The sequence below is a fragment of the Astatotilapia calliptera genome, chromosome 2, assembly GCF_964374335.1.
Source record: "Astatotilapia calliptera chromosome 2, fAstCal68.1, whole genome shotgun sequence".
In the NCBI taxonomy this organism is placed as follows: Eukaryota; Metazoa; Chordata; class Actinopteri; order Cichliformes; family Cichlidae; genus Astatotilapia; species Astatotilapia calliptera.
The window spans coordinates 24,268,243-24,287,451 of record NC_137423.1 but is presented as its reverse complement, the minus strand read 5'-3'; the positions used below and the strand labels follow the sequence as shown (position 1 = coordinate 24,287,451).

At 40.9% G+C, this 19,209-nt stretch overlaps 1 protein-coding gene across 2 annotated transcripts in view; it reads left to right on the top strand.

The window, feature by feature from the left end:
• The window catches only part of gria1a (glutamate receptor, ionotropic, AMPA 1a), a 74,105-nt gene extending 56,266 nt beyond the window's left edge, over positions 1-17,839 (top strand). Inside the window, exons 12-16 of one of the 2 annotated variants that reach the window (XR_003274165.2) lie at positions 3,420-3,618; positions 4,341-4,588; positions 7,471-7,585; positions 15,202-15,744; positions 17,196-17,252. Coding sequence is in view for 1 of the 2 variants with exons in the window: in XM_026188844.2 (XP_026044629.1) it covers positions 3,420-3,618; positions 4,341-4,588; positions 7,471-7,585; positions 15,202-15,336; positions 17,196-17,363 (865 nt within the window). In the remaining variant the exon portion in view is untranslated. Of the gene's footprint in view, positions 1-3,419; positions 3,619-4,340; positions 4,589-7,470; positions 7,586-15,201; positions 15,745-17,195 lie in introns of both variants that reach the window. The other variant, XM_026188844.2, reaches the window with a different exon arrangement.
• Positions 17,840-19,209: the final 1,370 nt, after the last annotated feature.

Here is a 19,209-nt window from a genome sequence, read left to right as displayed (position 1 = left end):
AAATGGGGAGGACTGCTGCAAGAGGCCCAACACACACCCACTCACACTCTCACACACACACACTGAGGTGCACAAACGACCCTCACATCCACGCATGCACACACACAGCCCTTTTCTCTTCGTCCAAATGGTGACCCCTTTGTTCCCTTGCTCAGACACACACACACTCATGCCAGTAAACCATCCCCGGGAAGGCAGCAAATGCACATGTGGGTCATATGTGTGTTGTGTGTGCACGCACTTCTGTGTGTTTTCGTGCATACTTGAATTTGTCAGCATCAATGCCAAGGTGTAGGGTATTGTTGTCTCGGGCCAAACCCCTGTCACCACCCCTCCCCCCACCCCCCAATCGCATCCCTCTCAGCACATGAAGAGACAGGCAGGCGTGCACAGCGGAGATGGAGGGTGAACGGAGAGGAAAGGGAAAAGAGAGGAAGAGAGGAGGCGAGAGAAAGGAAAACGAAAGGAGAAAAAAAAAGGGCAACTGAGGGGGAAGGATTAGACAGCTGTTTACTGCCATCTCTGGAGGCCAGCAGCAGTCAAAGCTAAGGAGTTTGTCTGCCTCTGGTGGTACTATCCAGTTTACTTTTCATCTTCTATGCCATTTGCCCCCCCCCCCCCCCCCACACACACACACACACACACATTCCTCCTTCGTTTCACTTGTTTCAGCCTAGAATAACAGACTTAACTTCTTCTTTTCACAATAAAATGTGTGCCGTGTAGTTTGAACGCTAACATAAAGGATTGAAAATAACTTATTTCTACAAGGACTCTGAAATTCTTGAACATTATTTTCATCATTTCTGCTCTTTATCTCTATGTTGTCACGAATAATAGGAGATGGCCAGTTTTATAGTGGATCCCGGCAAAGCATAATCTAGAGCTTTCATTTATTTTAAAGAAAACAGCTGATTGGGAACATATTGGTGGAATATTAGATCTTGAATATATTTGTTAGCGGGCTTATTTGAGATTTGTACTTTCTTGTTTTATCAATTAATTTTTTAGACCGTACTGATCTGCCTTTTTAACCTATACAAATAGGAAATAGTAATACATTGCTCGAGATATAACACCTATTTAGTTAGACTTCTGGGATATTGATCTGGTCAGTTAAGTATCAGAGGGGGCTGTTAATCAGTTTAAGCTGCTTTGGCGTTGATGAAATTAACAACAGGTGCACTAGAGGGGCAACAATGAGACAACCCCCAAAACAGGAATGATTTACAGGTGGAGGACACTGACATTTTTCCCCCCTCCTCATCTTTTCTCACTGTTTTTCACTAGTTTTGCATTTAGCTAGTGTCAGTGTCACTACTGAGGTGATACCTGAAGCCCGCAGAGGTAGCATAGTTAGTCACACAATCAATACATGGCATTGCCAGATTCCAGATTTCTTGTGAAAATTCAAAAAGATCTTATAGGAATCATACAGACACTTCAGTAACCATAATGTGATGTATGGATGCTGGCTGGCTGGCTTGCTTCTTGACTAATGTATAAATGACAAAAGGGTTGTTCACTTCTATGAATATCACCTGAAGAACCTTAGCATATTATTGTAGGAGGATTATTTGCAGATGTGCAGAAAGTTATATAACTGTATCTCAATATTTGTGTGTATTGTGTATGTTAAATATATGAGTGTGTTGACATATCTGTAAATCATAAAAATAGGCATCCATCATCGCTTCCATTTTCTCCTGCTTATTTGGTAGCAGCAGTTTGAGCATAAATACCCAGACCTCCCTCTCTTCCACCTCCATTAGCTCTTCTAGGGTGACACTGAGGCATCCGTAAGCTGTACCTAGATATATCCCAAAATTCCCTCACAGTCGGACATGCCTAAAACAGCTCCATGCAAGCACATCAGCCAGCTGCTTTCAATGTGGAGGAACTGCAGCTCTCTATTTTGAGCCCCTCATGAATGACCACATTCCTCACCTTTTCTCAAAGGATAAGCCCAGATACCCTTCAGAGGAAGCTCATTGCTTTCTTGTATCCATAATTCTTTGGGTCACTACCCACACGCTGTGGCCACAAGTGAGGGTAGGAAAATAGATCAGCCGGTAAATGGACAGCTTTGCCTTCATGCTCAGCTTTCTCCCCATCAGGACAGACCGGGATAGCATCACATCTGCATCGCTGCAGACACTGCAGCAATCTGTCAGTCTTCCACGCCACTCTTCACCTCATGAATGAGACCCTGACATACTTGAACCTCTTCACTTGAAGGCAGCAACCCTGAGCGAGCAATCCGCCCTTTTCTGTCTGAGAACCATTGCCTCAGGTTGAGAGGGGGTTATTCTTGTCCCCAACTCACCTAGGTACAAGTGTGTGTGTGTGTGTATATATATATATATATATATATATATATATATATATATATATATATATATATATATATATATATATATATATATATTGCCCTGCATCACACAACACACACAAGATTTCACTGTGCAGTCAAAGTTTAACCTCACCTACACCCATATGATCTTTGAGCAGTGAGCAAGTCAAAACACACACACACCACACACACACAGACAGCCTCCCGACTGATTTTTCAAAGGCTCTGCAACCGTTCTGTGTTTGCTCTCGGCTCGCTCCATGGCTGCTCTTTCATCATCTGCCCGTCATCTGAAAAGCATCTTAAATGATTACGTTTCGGCTTCTCTCCCTGTCTCTTTTTTTCCCCTCCATACTTAATCTTGCCTTCATGTTCATGCTCCATTTGAGTCGTGGGTACAAAGGTGAATCACGAAAGCCTTTTATTTTTTGTTTCAGATTTGTGTCATTTTCACTGCAGAACCTCTGCCACCCTGTGCCTCAGTGATTTTTTGGGAGGGGGTCTGATATGTAATGCAACATGATTTTTGCTGCTGCTGTTCAAACTGGGTTCTCTTGAGGTGAAGAGATACAAGGAAACGAACTGCACAGTGCAGGCATTTGAATTTGGCTTTTTTTTTTTATTGGAAGTGCAATTAGAGCAGTGGCTAAGTGTTCTTGTCTGCCTCTTAATCCCCAACAATTAATGTGTATGGCATAAACCATATTGGCGACTTTCTTAAAGTGAGATTAATTTGGCAGGGAGAAAGCTGAGTGGGCCTTTGTGGAGCTGGTTATCTTTCCTTAGCAGACCCGGGTATGATCTCCAAGCCTAGTGAAAAGAGGAATGATACAGTGAGTGTGATGTAATGTGGATCATTTGAATGGTGCGAACATCACCGGGTTCTTTTAGATAGCTCTTCTTGATTGCGTGCAGAATTTTCCATAAAGAGAAAGATGGATGCCACCTATTTATTTCTCCCCCACCTTAATGCAGAATTGGCTCTGTCTGTGAAAGATATGTGTGAACAGCATCTTTGCATACCTATTTTTGACAGACTAACAACATTCTGTCCTTCTCTTTTTAGCTCTCTGTCAGGCCGCATTGTTGGAGGCGTCTGGTGGTTCTTCACTCTCATCATCATCTCATCCTATACTGCGAATCTGGCTGCTTTCCTGACTGTGGAGAGGATGGTGTCTCCTATAGAGAGTGCCGAGGATCTGGCCAAGCAGACAGAGATTGCATATGGAACGCTGGATGCTGGCTCCACCAAAGAATTCTTCAGGGTGAGGAACAAAACCTGGCACACCCGGGGTTTAAACATTTTCATTGTGAGCTAGCGGCATTTGGGAAGTATAAGTTATTTTAAAGTGTTATAAGAGGACAGTAAATGTAGAATCACAAAAACACAGCTGTGGACTCTGCCAGCAATCTAACGGTGAGTAACTACTGACGAAGCAACACAGTATCACGGCAAAACGTGTAACAGACACGCCGGTCCACTGTGTCCATTTCACGCTTTGCCTCTCTAAAACGTGAAATGTACACGCTTACCAGCAGGGGGGGATAATATATTTAAAGGCACAAAGTCGATAGTGACTTCCTGGACATTCCAGGGTCCTTAATCACCAGAAACCATTAAGCTAGGCAGCTAATGTGTACATACATGTAAATGTGTTACTAATGTCTGTTTAAACGCTTTCCTGTGAATTATTTTCACTCCCTGTGCTGGTAGTGCAGCAACGTCTGCGTGTGTGTCCATTTCATGTTTTGGAGAGGCAAAATGTGAAATGGACACGGTGGACCTGCGTCTGTTACACATTTTGCAGTGATATTGGGTTGGATGAAAAGAGCATAAATAGTTAAATTGGGAGTAAAGTCCTGACATTTTTAAGGATTTTAACATTTACCTTTAACACTCTAAAGATAGATAATAAAGTATTTATATACTGACAGTCCCTTTCCCTGTACTTCTATCCCTTTTCTTATTAACATTTCTGGCTGTCAGAGGTCTAAGATCGCCGTGTTTGAGAAGATGTGGTCTTACATGAAGGCAGCCGACCCGTCTGTGTTTGTCAAAACGACAGACGAGGGTGTCATGAGAGTCAGGAAGTCCAAGGGCAAATATGCCTACCTGCTGGAGTCCACTATGAATGAGTACATAGAGCAGAGGAAACCCTGTGACACTATGAAGGTGGGAGGCAACCTGGACTCCAAAGGTTATGGAATTGCCACACCAAAGGGCTCCCATCTCAGGTAAACCTTTGCCACTGCAGTGGTTGGATAAAAGCCTTCATGTGCTTTTATTGGTGCCTGTGCATGAGCGTTACCCCTCACCTGTTTATTTGGAGGTCTGCATTTGCTCATTTATGAACATATTTATGTGATTAGGTTGATTTTTTTTTGGTGCCATTTCATGCATTCTGAATGCTTTGTGCACGCACTACCAGATTAATTTATAAGTATAAATGCTCTGATCAGATATAGAAGGCATCTCATTATTGTCACGGTCATCCTCCAACTGTTTGCACATATTGCACTGGCATTTATAGCTCGATCCCTCCCATTTTCAATTCTGATCATCTTTATTTGTGTCTGCACATCTACGTACGCAGCTAGATTATTCCCAGCTGACTTGTGAGCACTAGCAGAAGTATAAAGCAGGACGATGAGATCTCTTATCCTCTTTAAGTAGCACTTTGCTTCCTTGATGCCTTCCAATTATATTTCAAACTCTCTTTATATTCTTCAAATCATCCCCCTTAAACACAAACACACACGCAAAAAATAGAAACGTGCCAATCATAAAAATCCGAGCCCCTAAAGCAATTTTACAACTTAAAGAATCCCGTATAGCTGCTTTACCACTTAAGCCAGAGCTCACACCTTGAATGTGAAGTCAGCAGAGTGGAATTTGTATTTTGCGACATTTAATGTGATAATTGACATAATGAAGGATAATTCATCCCGGATTTACTCCTGCCATCGATGTCCAAGAGCAACAGCTGTCATTTCACATTACATTAACACCTTAACCAACTTCCCATTTAAATTTCTCCCGCAACTACAGAGAGAGTGCAGAAGCTGGTGGCATCTGAAGCTTTTAATCTATTTCTAATAGGCCTCATTCATTTTAATGAAAGGAGCCATATGGGAAGATTTTATTCAAACCCGCTGCGGATTCATATGGGTTTCCTCCTTGGTTGACAGCCAGAGGTCAGAATGCTGAGTAGAACTGCTTCTAAAGCCTCGATCAGAAGCTCCTTTTTAAAATTTAATACAAATTAGATTCCGCAAATGAAGTTTAATGCTGCATGAACGATAAGACAAGAGGTTGATATAAATCTGCTTCAGAGTCATGTAGTCGGGATTGGCCCAGACCACAACATAGCAGTGGGACAGAGTGGTGAACAGCTAAGGGTGGCCCCCGTTTGATCTCGCTCTCTTTGTGTTAATTATTTACTTAGCGATGTACCTTATTCCCAAGTTGTCATTGTGGTCACAGATGTCTGATATGGAGTTCCATTAACAGATAACAAACATTTGCGATTGCATGAGTGGTATTAAAGCATGGCAAGTAGAATGACTCACGGATTTTTTTGGTTTTAAGGAGGAAATGTATTCAGGTCATCCGGAATGGGACATGAATGAGTTACCCATGAATTTAAAGAGCTGAGTCCAATCGCACCTGCAATGCATTGATAATGAATCAGTTTGAACGGACGACTGGATATTAGAGAAGCAATAATCTGACTCTTTTTTTCTCATCGTGTTTAAATTTCATAGAGTATCTGTGCAGAACTACAGAACTGATACCCGTTCCAATAGAAGTTCCTAATTAGACATTTATATACTGTCATTCTTTTTAGATTTTTGCATAAGTAGAGATTTCTTTTCTACACAGTAAATGAGACTAATAGCGCTGATAGCGCTAATATTGCATTGCAGGCCTGATTGAAAACAGAACTTTTGAGGAAAAAAAACCTAAAATAACTCTTCATTTTGCAGGAATGTCTTCAGAGATCACTTTCTTGTCAATTGCTCTGACGTTCTGTGTAAATTCTGATCTTCATTTCTGACATATACAATCTTCAGGGTCTGCACCATCCCGCTAACATTCAGTAACCTCCCTGACATCTGCTCACGCTGAACCAACCAAACCATGACTCTCCACAACATCCATGTCCACTTTAATTCTTCTCGTGACTTCTTTCTTTTTTCTCTGAGTCTGCCAGGCTAAGAAAGAATTTAGAGGTTTTACCAGCTCCAAAAAAACTGTCTTCCCTACAGCTGTGTGATGTCCTCCAGGTTGGGGGTAGAGACTCTTCTGTGTTCAGTGATGAGAAAGGCAGGATGCCGACAAACTAAATTGTTCCTGTGCAGAAGAATTGGTGCTGATTTGAGCAAAAAAAAAAAAAGGCAATCACGTAAAGGCTGTAATCTTTACTTTTATATGCAAATTCTGATTGCAGATTCTGGCATTCTTGTGATTTGTGGATGGATAGTCTTTGTCCTCAACCTTGCAGCTTTAGGAAATACACAGTGACCAGAGAGACACAGAGCTACCCATGGGGAGGTGCTTTGGGTGATGTGTCTGCAGTTGGTCAGGCAACATCTTTTTCAGCCAGTTAGAGAAATAAAGCTATCGTGAAAGTGATCGTAGCAGTTAAAACCGTCGAAGCTTCTGCTGGAATTTGTTTCTGCTGTTATTTATAAATTAATCAGTATCAGCTTCTATTCACAAGAATGCTGTTATGGCTTGAATATTGATAGGTTAGTTGCCATAGCAATTTGTATGCTGGTGCAGCTGAAAGGAAATTACCATCTGTAGTCAGACTTCCGCATCCAAAAGCATCTCCATTTATAGTGTTTGCTCTGCCTCTCTCTGAGGCAAGCCCCTCCTTGGTAAAACCCACTGTATTGGCACTCAGTGTTTAAGCCCCATTGCAGGTATGTGACTAACACGTGCATCCTAAAGCCAGCGCTCCTGCTTAACACCAGTAGCCAAACGCAGGAGTGCTTCCAATTCTAAGTCAGCATTTCATTATCACCACCACCACCACCACCATACGACCAATCTCTTTATATCTGTCCCATAGAGTGTCTCCTAATGGTTATCGTTTTATATTATTTTCAAGAAACCCAGTAAACCTGGCAGTGTTAAAACTGAACGAGCAGGGCCTCTTGGACAAATTGAAAAACAAGTGGTGGTACGACAAGGGAGAGTGCGGCAGCGGGGGCGGGGACTCCAAGGTCAGAGCCAGTTTGATAAACCCTGCGGGTAAACCCACCACCACTGAGAGTGGGAGGTGGGGTGGGAAGTGGGGGAAGGGGAACAGAGGGGTAACTGGCAGGCCTGCGCTGCACCACCACTCCAGCAACACTTAATCTCTCTGTGTGGTGTGGGGAAGAGCAAAGGGAAAGGACTGAGGGGGGTGATTGCTTGGCCGGCAGGGGATGAATTTGAAATGCATAGAGAGGGGAATTTTTGCATCATGTCTCCCTGCTCAAACAAAATAGCACTGATTTAAAATTGATCAGTGCTAATTAAAACGGCAAAGTTCTTTGTGTTGTGGCTCCCACGCATCCATTCTGGGACTATAAGTTTAGCTGTACAACATGGTTGATTTCGAATAGGAAAAGATCAAATTAAGAAAGCCTTGTGGCATAAGTGAGTGCAAGCAGTATGCCGGTTACCCCAAGTGATATAGTAATACACATCTACTGCCTTAGGGAGCAAACTAACCGAGCTAGATGGAGTATTAATTCATATCACTTTGATTGATGTTTCTAATGATGTTTCTGCAATATATTTGTGTGCACGTGGGTGTGGTTTGTGTGACATTTTTCTTTTGTTTTGTTTTTTTGACAACAAGCAAATCCAGGCATGTGTATCTATTTGCTGCTCTTTATGTCTCTGAATTAATAACATAAAATAACATGGTATAATATGTTATTTATGTTATTCCCTTATGGTTGGAAGAATCCCAGTAAACCTAGCGGTGTTGAAGCTCAATGAGCAAGCCGTCTTAGACAAACTGAAAAACAAATGGTGGTACGATAAAGGGGAGTGTGGCAGCAAGGACTCCGGAAGAAAGGTTAGTCTCCAACCCGAACCTGGCACCTCACAGCACCTCGCAGCACAACCCTCCTTTAATACTAGACCAGCCCAAAGTGTGCTGCACTTAGCAGCACTCCCCATGTGGCTCTGGCAGCTCTACTGTATTGGCCCAAATATAAGATGATGATTAAGGATAACTCTCACCTGTTTATGGTTGAAAAATGCATTAAAATAGACAAACAAAATTTTCTTATCAATGTTTTTCCATGTATCATTACCTTTAAAGAAGAATATAATAAATGTCAGTTCAGCCTGAAAGAATTGTTATTGCAATCTCTCTACAGAAACAAAATATTTGGATTTAATTACCTTAATTTTGAATTAATAGGAAACCAATAAAAATGCACAAATCAAAGTGAATGAAAGCCACTTTTTCTAAAGTTTATCTACTTCAGCTTTCACTCTGGAGAATGAATTCTAAACACTTTGCTACTATGTAAGTACACAGCGAAGAGATTGTTACATCTGTCCATCCATTCATTTTCTTCCAGCTAAACTGTTACATTTGTAGTTTAATAATATCTAACAATGTCTTTATGGGCTGTCCGTGATCAAAAGTGGCACCACTTGACCGCCTGTCCAATCCACTTCTACTGTAACATTAACATTAACCTTTGCCAGCAAAGAAAGATTGTACTATTTAAACTAAGCCTGTGCACATATATGAATGGCAAGGAAATGGCATGGTAATTTTAATGTCACAAAAGGGTCATAAAGTCTGCAGTGTGAGTCATTAGCATCGGTTCACAGCATTATCTATTAGACTTTTGCTCCACTTGCTCCACAAAAACATGACATAAATGTTAATGTAAAGGTGTATCCAGGACAACAAGATGACTTCATTTTATGTGCATTAACTGATCAGATCTTTTTTAGACCATATGAAAATTCATTAGCTACACCATACAGACAAAAGTACTGGGCCACCATGAGCTGGAAACCCATACCATGAAGCTCCTGGCACACAGCGTTTGTGCTGATGTTAATGCTGCAGTTAAATAACTGCAGCATTACAGTTACATTACAGTTATGGATCTAGGAGGGATAAGATTTCATGAATGGACTTAGCCATGCAGTACCACACTGCATGGCTAGGTACTTGATTTTATACACCTGTTGCAAAGGTACTGAGAACAGGTGATTTCAAAGATTAAGAGGTGTGGCCCAATACTTTTGCAAATATTTTATGAATTCCTGTTTGGACTAGTTTTACAACAGTCATCAATTTATGATAATTATACTGACAGCTCCCCAGACTGCCATCAGAGACCACCTTGTGGTCTTGCTACTAAGTTTACTGGATTGATCAAAAGTTTTGTTTATTGCATAAAACACATTTGATTACCAAGGGAGAAATGAGCTTATTTTTGTTTGTTTCAAAATGTACATATTTTCACTTTGAAACAGGCCGGCTGGGGTGTTGATCAATACTAGTAGATATATGCCGAGGGATAATTTCAATCTCGCTTTCTCAGCAACACCAAAGCAAATGAACTCAATGCAGCTTACTGTGCAAGTGCATCGACAGTTCCATTATTCAAAGAAAAAAAAATCTGCTGTTTTGATTACGAAAAGTAAATCTTCAAATGTGAAATGACCCCCCCCACCACCACTTTGAAAAATGTACTTACCAGAAATACTGTCTTATAATTGGGCCAGTACTCTGGTGGTACTCTGCTGTTTATTTCTTCCTTCTGATGAGATTGTGTTGTCAGAGATTTATTGTTCGTTCCCAGTGTGTAAATAAACAATGTGTGGTGGATTAGCAAGGACTGTTAAAATTAATTGTTAAACATTTGGATCTGGGTAGAAGGAATCCTTATAAAACGGTTTGTCCAATCCTGCAAACAAATGTACACACACAAAGTGTTAGGATAACATTATATTTGTGCAGTAGATCAAATATGAATTACTCAAGCAGGCTTTTTGAACATAAATCTTTTTTGTCGAAAGGAATGAGAAACACAAAAGGGCATGAAGTGAGAAAGATGAAACATGAGCTATTGGCCCTTGCCTTTATATATTAGCCTTTATAATAATCCTGGCATAACGCTTTTAATTTAAGGTATGCATATATGGATGCCATGTCAATTCATATTAACCCGGAGTTGTATCAAGTCTGCCCACTGCTCTTGCATGCATTAGAATTTTGTTATCTACTGTAAAAAAAAAAAAGGAGTTTCTCCCGACAGAAAAGCTTTAGCGCATTACTTCAGATACCTCTTTATGTACCTCTATGTGGCCCACTGAACTCTCCCATTGCTTGTACCGACAGTTCTATTGGTAGTTTATGCAGAAGTGTCAAACTATGTGCCATGAAGAGCTCAGTCTACAAGGAGCATGTTACAAACAAAATCACAGTAGTTGCAAGGAGTTACATTTGAGGTTAGGCTTTCTGTAGAGTTCAGAGTGAAGCTGAAGCCTATCCCAGCCATAAACTGTATATAAACAATAGTGTGTTCAAGAAAAGTAAAGTAATTGCAGAAAAGCCATAAACCTGCATTCCCCCCAGCAGGAGACGTCTCCTCTGGTTGAAAACAGACCTTAGTAAAAACTGTTCTGATGGAATTATAGGTTCAGTCGATAGTTTGAAGTCATATTAAATACACCATTGTGATCCATTCGTTTTCTTAGATGCTTATATGCTAGTCATCGTCCAGGTGAATGATCAATCAGGGTATGCTACCTTTTTGTTGCAAGCCTATGTTCATCCAGTTCCTCTGTCAAATCCCCACCTCACTTGTACATTTGGTTTCAAAGACATAGCAAAAGTGGCAAACTTAAAGAGTCACAGTGGGACTTTGCTAAGCACTGGGTGCATTCATAGTGACATACAATTTTTATATCCAGTTTGACATTGGGTCAGGGACAGGGTTAAGATTCAACAGGTTGCTGGTGTCTCACAGACAGAGACTGCAATTACTCTAACAACAAGGCACCCTGAAAACCCCCCACACACAATCAAACCCAGATGTGAGATGACAGCCACTGAACCACCTTGCCACCATACATATAACAGACTAATTAAAAGCCTTTATTGTAATATATGCACATATGTACTTAAATTAAGTGATCAAGTTTTTTTGCTTGATCGAATTCAGTGATTAGTTTGATGCTGCTCTCAGATCTGTATGCTAACAATGTAGCAAGAGCTAACAGCAGTTAAGCTAGCACTCTCTTTCCAAAGCTAACAATCCTAGTAGCACCCAGAGGGATTTCAAACTAACCACATCATACTTTATTTGTTTTCTGTGGCCACAAAATAACCTGGAATGGTCCAGTGTTAATTATTTAGCATTATCTCTATACAGCATACTTGTAGTACTTATTCAGCTTTTTATTTCACTACACTGTAATCGTCTTCTTGAAAAACTCAGACTTTAACTACCCTCTGCGAGCATATTTATACTGTAGAGTGGTAAAACACTTTAGCTAGTCATTAGGGTTTGTTTTTTTTTTTTTTTTTTTGGGGGGGGGGGGGGGGTATGTATGTATGTATTACTGTAAGTGAGTAAGTGGTAAAATTTTCTTCCAGTTTTAATATAACAAAACTAATAAATTGGAAGACTTTCAAATTCAGCTGACTGAACACAAATTCAAGATTTAGTCTAGTGTGTTTGGGGAATAAAACAGCAGATTCAGTCCTCCGTAGCACATAGTTTGGCACACGTCACCTGTTATAGAGTATATCTACATATTTGGACAGACTTTAAACTCAGTTTTGCACTTTGGTTTAAAGTCAGTTTATCTGAGCAAACAAATTGATGCCTCAGTTTTATTTAGTTGCTAAAAACCACTCAACTTTCCATGTGTCTATTTGAGTGATATAAAAACATTCCCCACATAATTTCATGAAAAAGAATATTTAATATACAGAAAATATCAGTTTGGTAGGTTCACTAATTCAAGCCTTAATAATTAATGTCCTCTGTATATCATCAGCAGACACAGATGTAACGTTAGGGGCACTTGCAGCAGAGATAAACAAACCATAATATGAAATAATGTCAAACTAAAAACTTGTTTGTGCTGTTGTCACATGAATGCATGTGTTATGGGGCGTGTTTGTGTGTTTATCTATACCCATTTCCTCACAACAAAAAGTTATCATTTAAAAAGAAAACTGTAATTTGTATGTTTTTGACTTCACATTGTGTAAAATGTAAGTCAGTGTTAAATGCTATCTGGGGCCTGCCACACAAAGCGAGTCGCACATAGTCATGCACGCACTATCTTTATTCTGATTGAAAATTTGGGGTCAGATGCTGGAACATGACTTAATACGGTCTGGTGTTTACGCGAGGATGCACGTGCACTTAATCAGAGCGGAGTGACATGCAGAAGAAATGAAAATGTCACACATGCCTCAGTGGCTATCTTATTGTAGCACACGATTGATCAGCTACCCGCTGCGTCCCCACTCTTGGTTCTCGTGCATTTACGTCATAACAGAGAACGTGTGCAGGAAAAGAAAACGAGAAAGTGAACATTACGTGATGAAATTATTCTTTCTGAGTGGTTTGTGAAGAGGCGTAATCAGTTCCACCTGCTTATTCTAAGCTTTTTCTTTATTCAGATTTTTCCTTAATAGAATCAGAATATTAGCCTCCATATAAAGAAAGCCTCTAATATGGTTAACATTAGTTAAAAGTTAAATTCGGTCCAGTAAACAGTGGATAAACAGCAAAGTTTTGTTACAGAGCACATGCAAGAGGTGGGATTTCACGCAAAAAGCCACTTACAATTTAATAAAAGTGTGAAATTTGACTTGACGTTCGCACAAAGTGGCAGGAAGTGAATTAGAGATACACGGCACTTGAAGGCAGGTAGAGTGTGAAATACTATAAAAAGAATATACACTTGTGTAGGGTTATTAAACAGGGTTCAATATCATTGCTGACATTTTAATGTGCTATGTAAGTCTGTTTTGGGAAATAATAATTTTGCCTTCCTCTCTCATGAAGACAACAATAAATCCCAACTTAGTCTAAGACAGAGCATAATCTCAAAGTGTTTTATTATGATGTCTCTGTAAAGTTTGATTTCTTTTTTTTAACTTAAGGCTTTTTTCAGTTTGTCTGCTGTATATGATAGTGTCATCAGATGTTACAGTTTAGCCTCAAATGTTCTGTTCCTGTAGCGACAGAATAAGTAAGTTATGTAAATCTAAGCAGTCACTAAAAGCTCATCATTGTAGTTAACTTGCAACGGCAGATTTTGTTTGTGGCTTTTGGAAGTACTGGCTTTGAGAGAAGACTAGCTGCACTACAAATTATTCATGATATCCTTTTTATAGGGACAGGTGATAAAATGAGCCAAATGTTGAGGGAGCGTTCCTAAGCCCGATTCATGCTTAAGGATGTTTTGATGAATCATTGGAGCCTGCAGTGGGCATCAGTCTGTGCCAACATAAATTCACTCGGGCCTTTTGACTGGAACACCATTCTCTAACTTTGACTCATCGTACCTTCAAACTGCCTTTTGAGTCCTACCTTCGCATGCCGAACATTTTTTTTTTTGTAGTACCTCCCGTTTGTAAGGGCTTCTGTTTTGTAACCGCGCACACAAAGATCTTTCAAATATTTATGAGTTAACTTTCTCAGAAAAGCAAAGTCACTGAACCAGTTTCACAGAATAACTCTGTGCCCTTTGCACTTATCGTTTTAACACTTGCAGTATTTACTGCTGCTGCTTGTATCATATAAGAAGGTCCCCCCTCCCCTCTTAGGTCTCCTCCCCAAGTTCACCGAGATAAGAAAGCCAAAGTTAGATCCAAAGTTAAAAACTGCTTTGTGAGCCAGGCCTCTGAAATATATTGTTATCCCTGCTATTTTCTTGTTGTGTGGTTATGTGTGTCTTAGCTTGTCGACTTTTATGTTAACTTGTCTTCATGTGCCTTAATAGTTGAGGCGTTTTCTTTACAATGTGGGTTTCTACTGGTTTGGATTAGTGTGGGTTAAACAGTACTGTGCAAAAAAATCTCGAGCCACCCTCATTTCTTAACATTTTATTTCCAAGAAACAAGATTATTGTTCAGACTTCCTGGCCAATGGTTCTTCAGGCTTTTTTGTTCCTTTCTTTCACTCATTTTCAATCTATTCCTAGTTCCTGAAGCTGCTGAACAGTGATCTATGAATGATTCAAGCATAAAAAGACACCAAAGTCCAGGGTTGAACCAATGTTTTGTCTACATATAACGGTCAGCTTATCAAAGAACTACTTTAGCCAAAACACATAATTTGTTTTCAATTCTTTACCTGAATCTACAAAAAATGTCAAATATAACACAGTTTGACAGGCAAAAATTTTTAAAAGTGATTCTCAAAACCTTGGAATATCTCGACATGCAGAAAAGAAAAGTAGATTATATTCCACTGTGCAATGTCATCTTTTTTTTTCTTTTAGCATGATAATGATACCAAACACACTGCAAATGTAATATATATAGTATTTCAACGTGTGGTTCCACAAGTTTCAATAAATTATTGCACAATTTGTTCAGTTTTACTAAGAATATTGTAAAGAAGTCAGCGGTGGCTCAATATTTTTGTCTATAGTTGTCATTTTGCTGTACATGTACTCCATTTGAGTCGTTTCACTTATGATTTCTGTCTGTGAAACTAGTTTATTGCTAAATTTGTCTGTGTGTGTGTGAGAGAGCGAGAGAGAGAGAAAGAGTCCAATTATATGTCATATACTGCTGCCGCTATTGCCTCCTCACGACTTCTCTCCGCCCTCCTTCCCCCAGGACAAGACCAGCGCTCTGAGCCTCAGCAATGTGGCGGGAGTCTTCTACATCCTGATTGGAGGCCTGGGCCTGGCCATGCTGGTGGCACTGGTGGAGTTCTGCTACAAGTCCAGGACCGAGTCGCGCCGAATGAAGGTGTCCACCGCGCGAGCTGCTGCTGCCTCAGCCGCTCAGGCCTTTCACTGCTCAGCCTTAGACAGTGGTGCTAGCGCCCCCTACACAGAGCTGCAGAGCTACGGCCTGTACGCCAACAACACTGTTAAGATATAAGGGCAGAGCACAGCCACGGGGTAGGAAACGCTGTGATCAAGCCATGATGATGATGATGATGATGATGATGACATCTGCCTCCACACCCCCTCCCCGCCCATCTAACCGTGATCACAGTAGGGCCTCCCACGGCTTCCAGTGCAAACGCTCTCCTGTACTTCTCTCTACCTCTGCCGCTCCCTCGCTCAGTCTTTATGTCACTGATCTCCTGCAGTGTTGTTCAATCACTTGATTCCAAAATTGCCCTTATGCCTGTTTCGTCACGTTCGAGAAGTAAGTTTTCAGAGCAGTTGCTTAGAGTTTCATGTGTTAATGTGGCAGGATTGTTAGCATGTAGCATTTTTTTAATGTAGTTAGTTTTTGCCTTTGAATTTACATGTAGATGGATTATTTGTCACTATATGTTGTTCTCTAACTAATATTTCCTTCTTGACTGTGTGGTTAAGTACACATGTTGCTTTTCGATGTCACACTGCACAATGTTCCTCACAGGCCTTTTGTTAAAACCCATTACTTAACCCATTACAATAATCTACCACAGCACAGGTATAAAGGCAATTTGAATCACAGTGGTACATCTATCTACTTCTGTCCCTCTGAGCAATTCTCTGCCCTACTCCTTCTTCTCTTTTTGCTGACTGTCTCGCTAACGCAGGCCCCATTGTGGTGAACATCGTTTATATGTATACCATAAGACAGACGTCGTGCGGCTCGCATGTCTTCCATCACTGCTTTGACCTCGAAAAGTCTTAACTCAAACTGCTGTTATGTTCACAGATCTAAAATGTAGAACTTGTTGCTTTATACTTTACTGGTAGATGTGAGGTTTGGTCTTCAGCAGCTGTTAGTTATCAGCTTCGTGGATCAATTTACAACAAACAGCCTCTGATTTATTCTTCCAGCTTCAAAGCCCCCCCAGGGGGGCGCACTGATATCGTTTTCATGTAAACAAAAAAAAAGGCAGGCTGAATGCGAGGAGTGATCGTCTACATGAAATCTCTTATGTTTTAATCAGCCCACAAAGGGGCCACCTGATCAGTATGCTGAAGAGAATGGTGAGGAGCCTATTAGTCCAGCGGTGCCTTTATGCTGTTTGACTTGAAAGAAACAACAACACCGTTCCAATTAGAGGCCGGTATAATTCTCCAATCCCCGTGCAGCACTTACTGGTTGCTCCAGATCGCACTGGCTTTGCCCGATTTAATCAGCTATAGAATGCGGACAGATAGCGAAGTGGCACGCATGGGCACGTGCACGCACACACACAAGCATCACACATCATTAAGTCAGCATTCGAGCCCAGTGGCTTTTATTGCGCTAGACTGGAGAATGAAGCTAGTAAACCAATGAGTGAAGCCTCAGCTCCCTTCTCTCTGCCCTCCCTTCACTCGGCTCCTCCTGCTACAAATTGGTACATTTGATGCACAATGTCTGGTACCCCAATTTTAACACCGGCAAATATAACTGATAAGGAATGTTTAACAGTTTACTTGCTCCAGATTTTTTGGGTGTGCCTAACATTCAAAAAGGAACATAGGTACATGCAGCAGACTCTTTTGTGCGTGTATTAACGTAAAAAAAAAAAGACTTCTCTGCAGACATTATCTGTGTGCTGCTAGCTCAAACTGTTGCATTCACCGTTTTGATTACAAGATATCGCATGTGTGCACAAATACACCAAAATCTGATCTGTGGGCTAATTGCGATGTTTTTGCTTCCAACAGCAATCCATCAACGACGCCATGCACTGCTCCACCCTGACCAGGATGAGTGGCAACGGGAGCGGCGGAGAGAACGGACGAATCCTCACCCACGACTTCCCCAAGACCGTTCAGACACTGCCCTGCATGAGCCACACCGCCAGCATGGGACTGGGTGCCTCCGGCATGTGATCATCATATTACTGTGCTGGCGGCGAGGGGATAGGCAGGGTGGGGCAGAAGAAGAAGAGCACAGGACTCTAATAACCTCAAAAAAAACATAACAAAACCCATGGCTGTCCGGTTTGACCCATCTATTCTCCCGGCTTTCCCAACTTGAACAAAAACTTACTGCCAAAACGGACTCTTAAAAACCGCTCCTCGCAAATGATGAACAGAGAATCGCAACTTTTTTTTCTTTTTTTTAGTAAGTGGGTGTTTGAAAAATAGATATCGAAAAAAAGAAGGGAAACGTGCTGCAATAAAGAAGTCGTCAACTGGGCGTGTTTTTGGACTTTTTTTTTTTTTTTACCGTGTTCATTTATGTGGAAAAAAAAAAGAGTTTTATTCTTCAGTGTGACGCCTGCGCTGTGCCATTTCGATGGAGCTGTTGACGTTAGTCTGCTTGTGCAATATCTTCACCTCCACTGCTGACCTTGTACTACCTAGATGCTTTCCGATGGCTGATGGATCATGTCTTTGCACAGATGTGGCAGAGGAGGACAAACACTTGTGACTGCTACGATGATATGATGTTGTTTTCGGGATGTCCCCACCTTCCTTCACTTTTACATTTATACTCCATTTTTGAAGGACTAAGTGCTCAGAGTAGCATAGCCAATTTTTGTGAGATAGTGGTTTACGCTAGATTGATAGCGCAGATTAGTTCGTCTCACGTATTTTTGATTTGACTTGTGTTTCGATGCCGGTTAATGATGTTCAAATCAGAAGTTGTCCAGGCTACGACAAACAAGCATTGCTGCTAGACGTCATTGAGCACATCATGCCTTGTCTTAGTGCCACATGACCATTCAAATGCGGAACATTGTACACAGATTGAGTTTGAGTACTTACATCGATCATCAAAGCAGTCATTGGGCACATTCATAAATGCTCACCTCAACCTACGTGAAAAAGAGAATGGAGATGACACATTATCCTGTATGTACAATACTGAGTGACCTTAAACTGTATTCTGCTGTTGTGACATTTATAGCATAATCACTGATACACTGGACAGTCTTTTTGAAGACAAATTTAGAGTTTATCTACAGTTGTTGCAGCATTGATATGTTTTGTTCAGTACTGAGTGAAAAAGCCAGAAAGCCGGCTTCCTCGCTGTTGCTAGCTAGCACAGCAAGGAGGGGGTGCGATTGATACACTCGATGTGACTGACAGATTTGGAGTTAGTATTGCTATTGGAAGTCAAGGTTATGGTGATCACTGCGCTACTTGGCTCTCCCGAGTTCTCCCTTTCAGATCACATCAAGTATCAAGGAATCAGAGTGACAGGCCTGGGACATTAGAGGGCAGATGTGACAAAGGGCAGACATCCTAGGTTTGGCATTTAGGCCCTAAAGTAAGATTCCATACCAGAGCATTTCAGTACATTTAACATAAAACGACCGTCGGTGATGCACTTTGTATTTCTTGGGCCCATTTTGTCACACACCATGGTAATTTATATTCTTATGCATAAGTGGCCAACGGCAGAAAACAAACCTTTAGCTAATTCTGTGATTTAAAACGGAAAGATGATGTAACAGGAGGGAAAACGAGAAACACTGGCATGATTCTATAATTTTATTTTTTTCGTTTATTGACAATAATTCCAGAGATGCGACGATACCAACAATTTTCACTTTTGTTTTTTTTTTTCATTAGAACAATTTGAGTGTTTTGCTGCTGTCTGCACTAGTTTACTTGTTTTTTTATAGCCAGGAGAAATGTGTTGTCACATATTTCAGTATGAAGATGTTTTAATCAAAACGCGATGACAGTGTTGACCCCCGTCGCTCTCACAAGGCTCTGATCATCA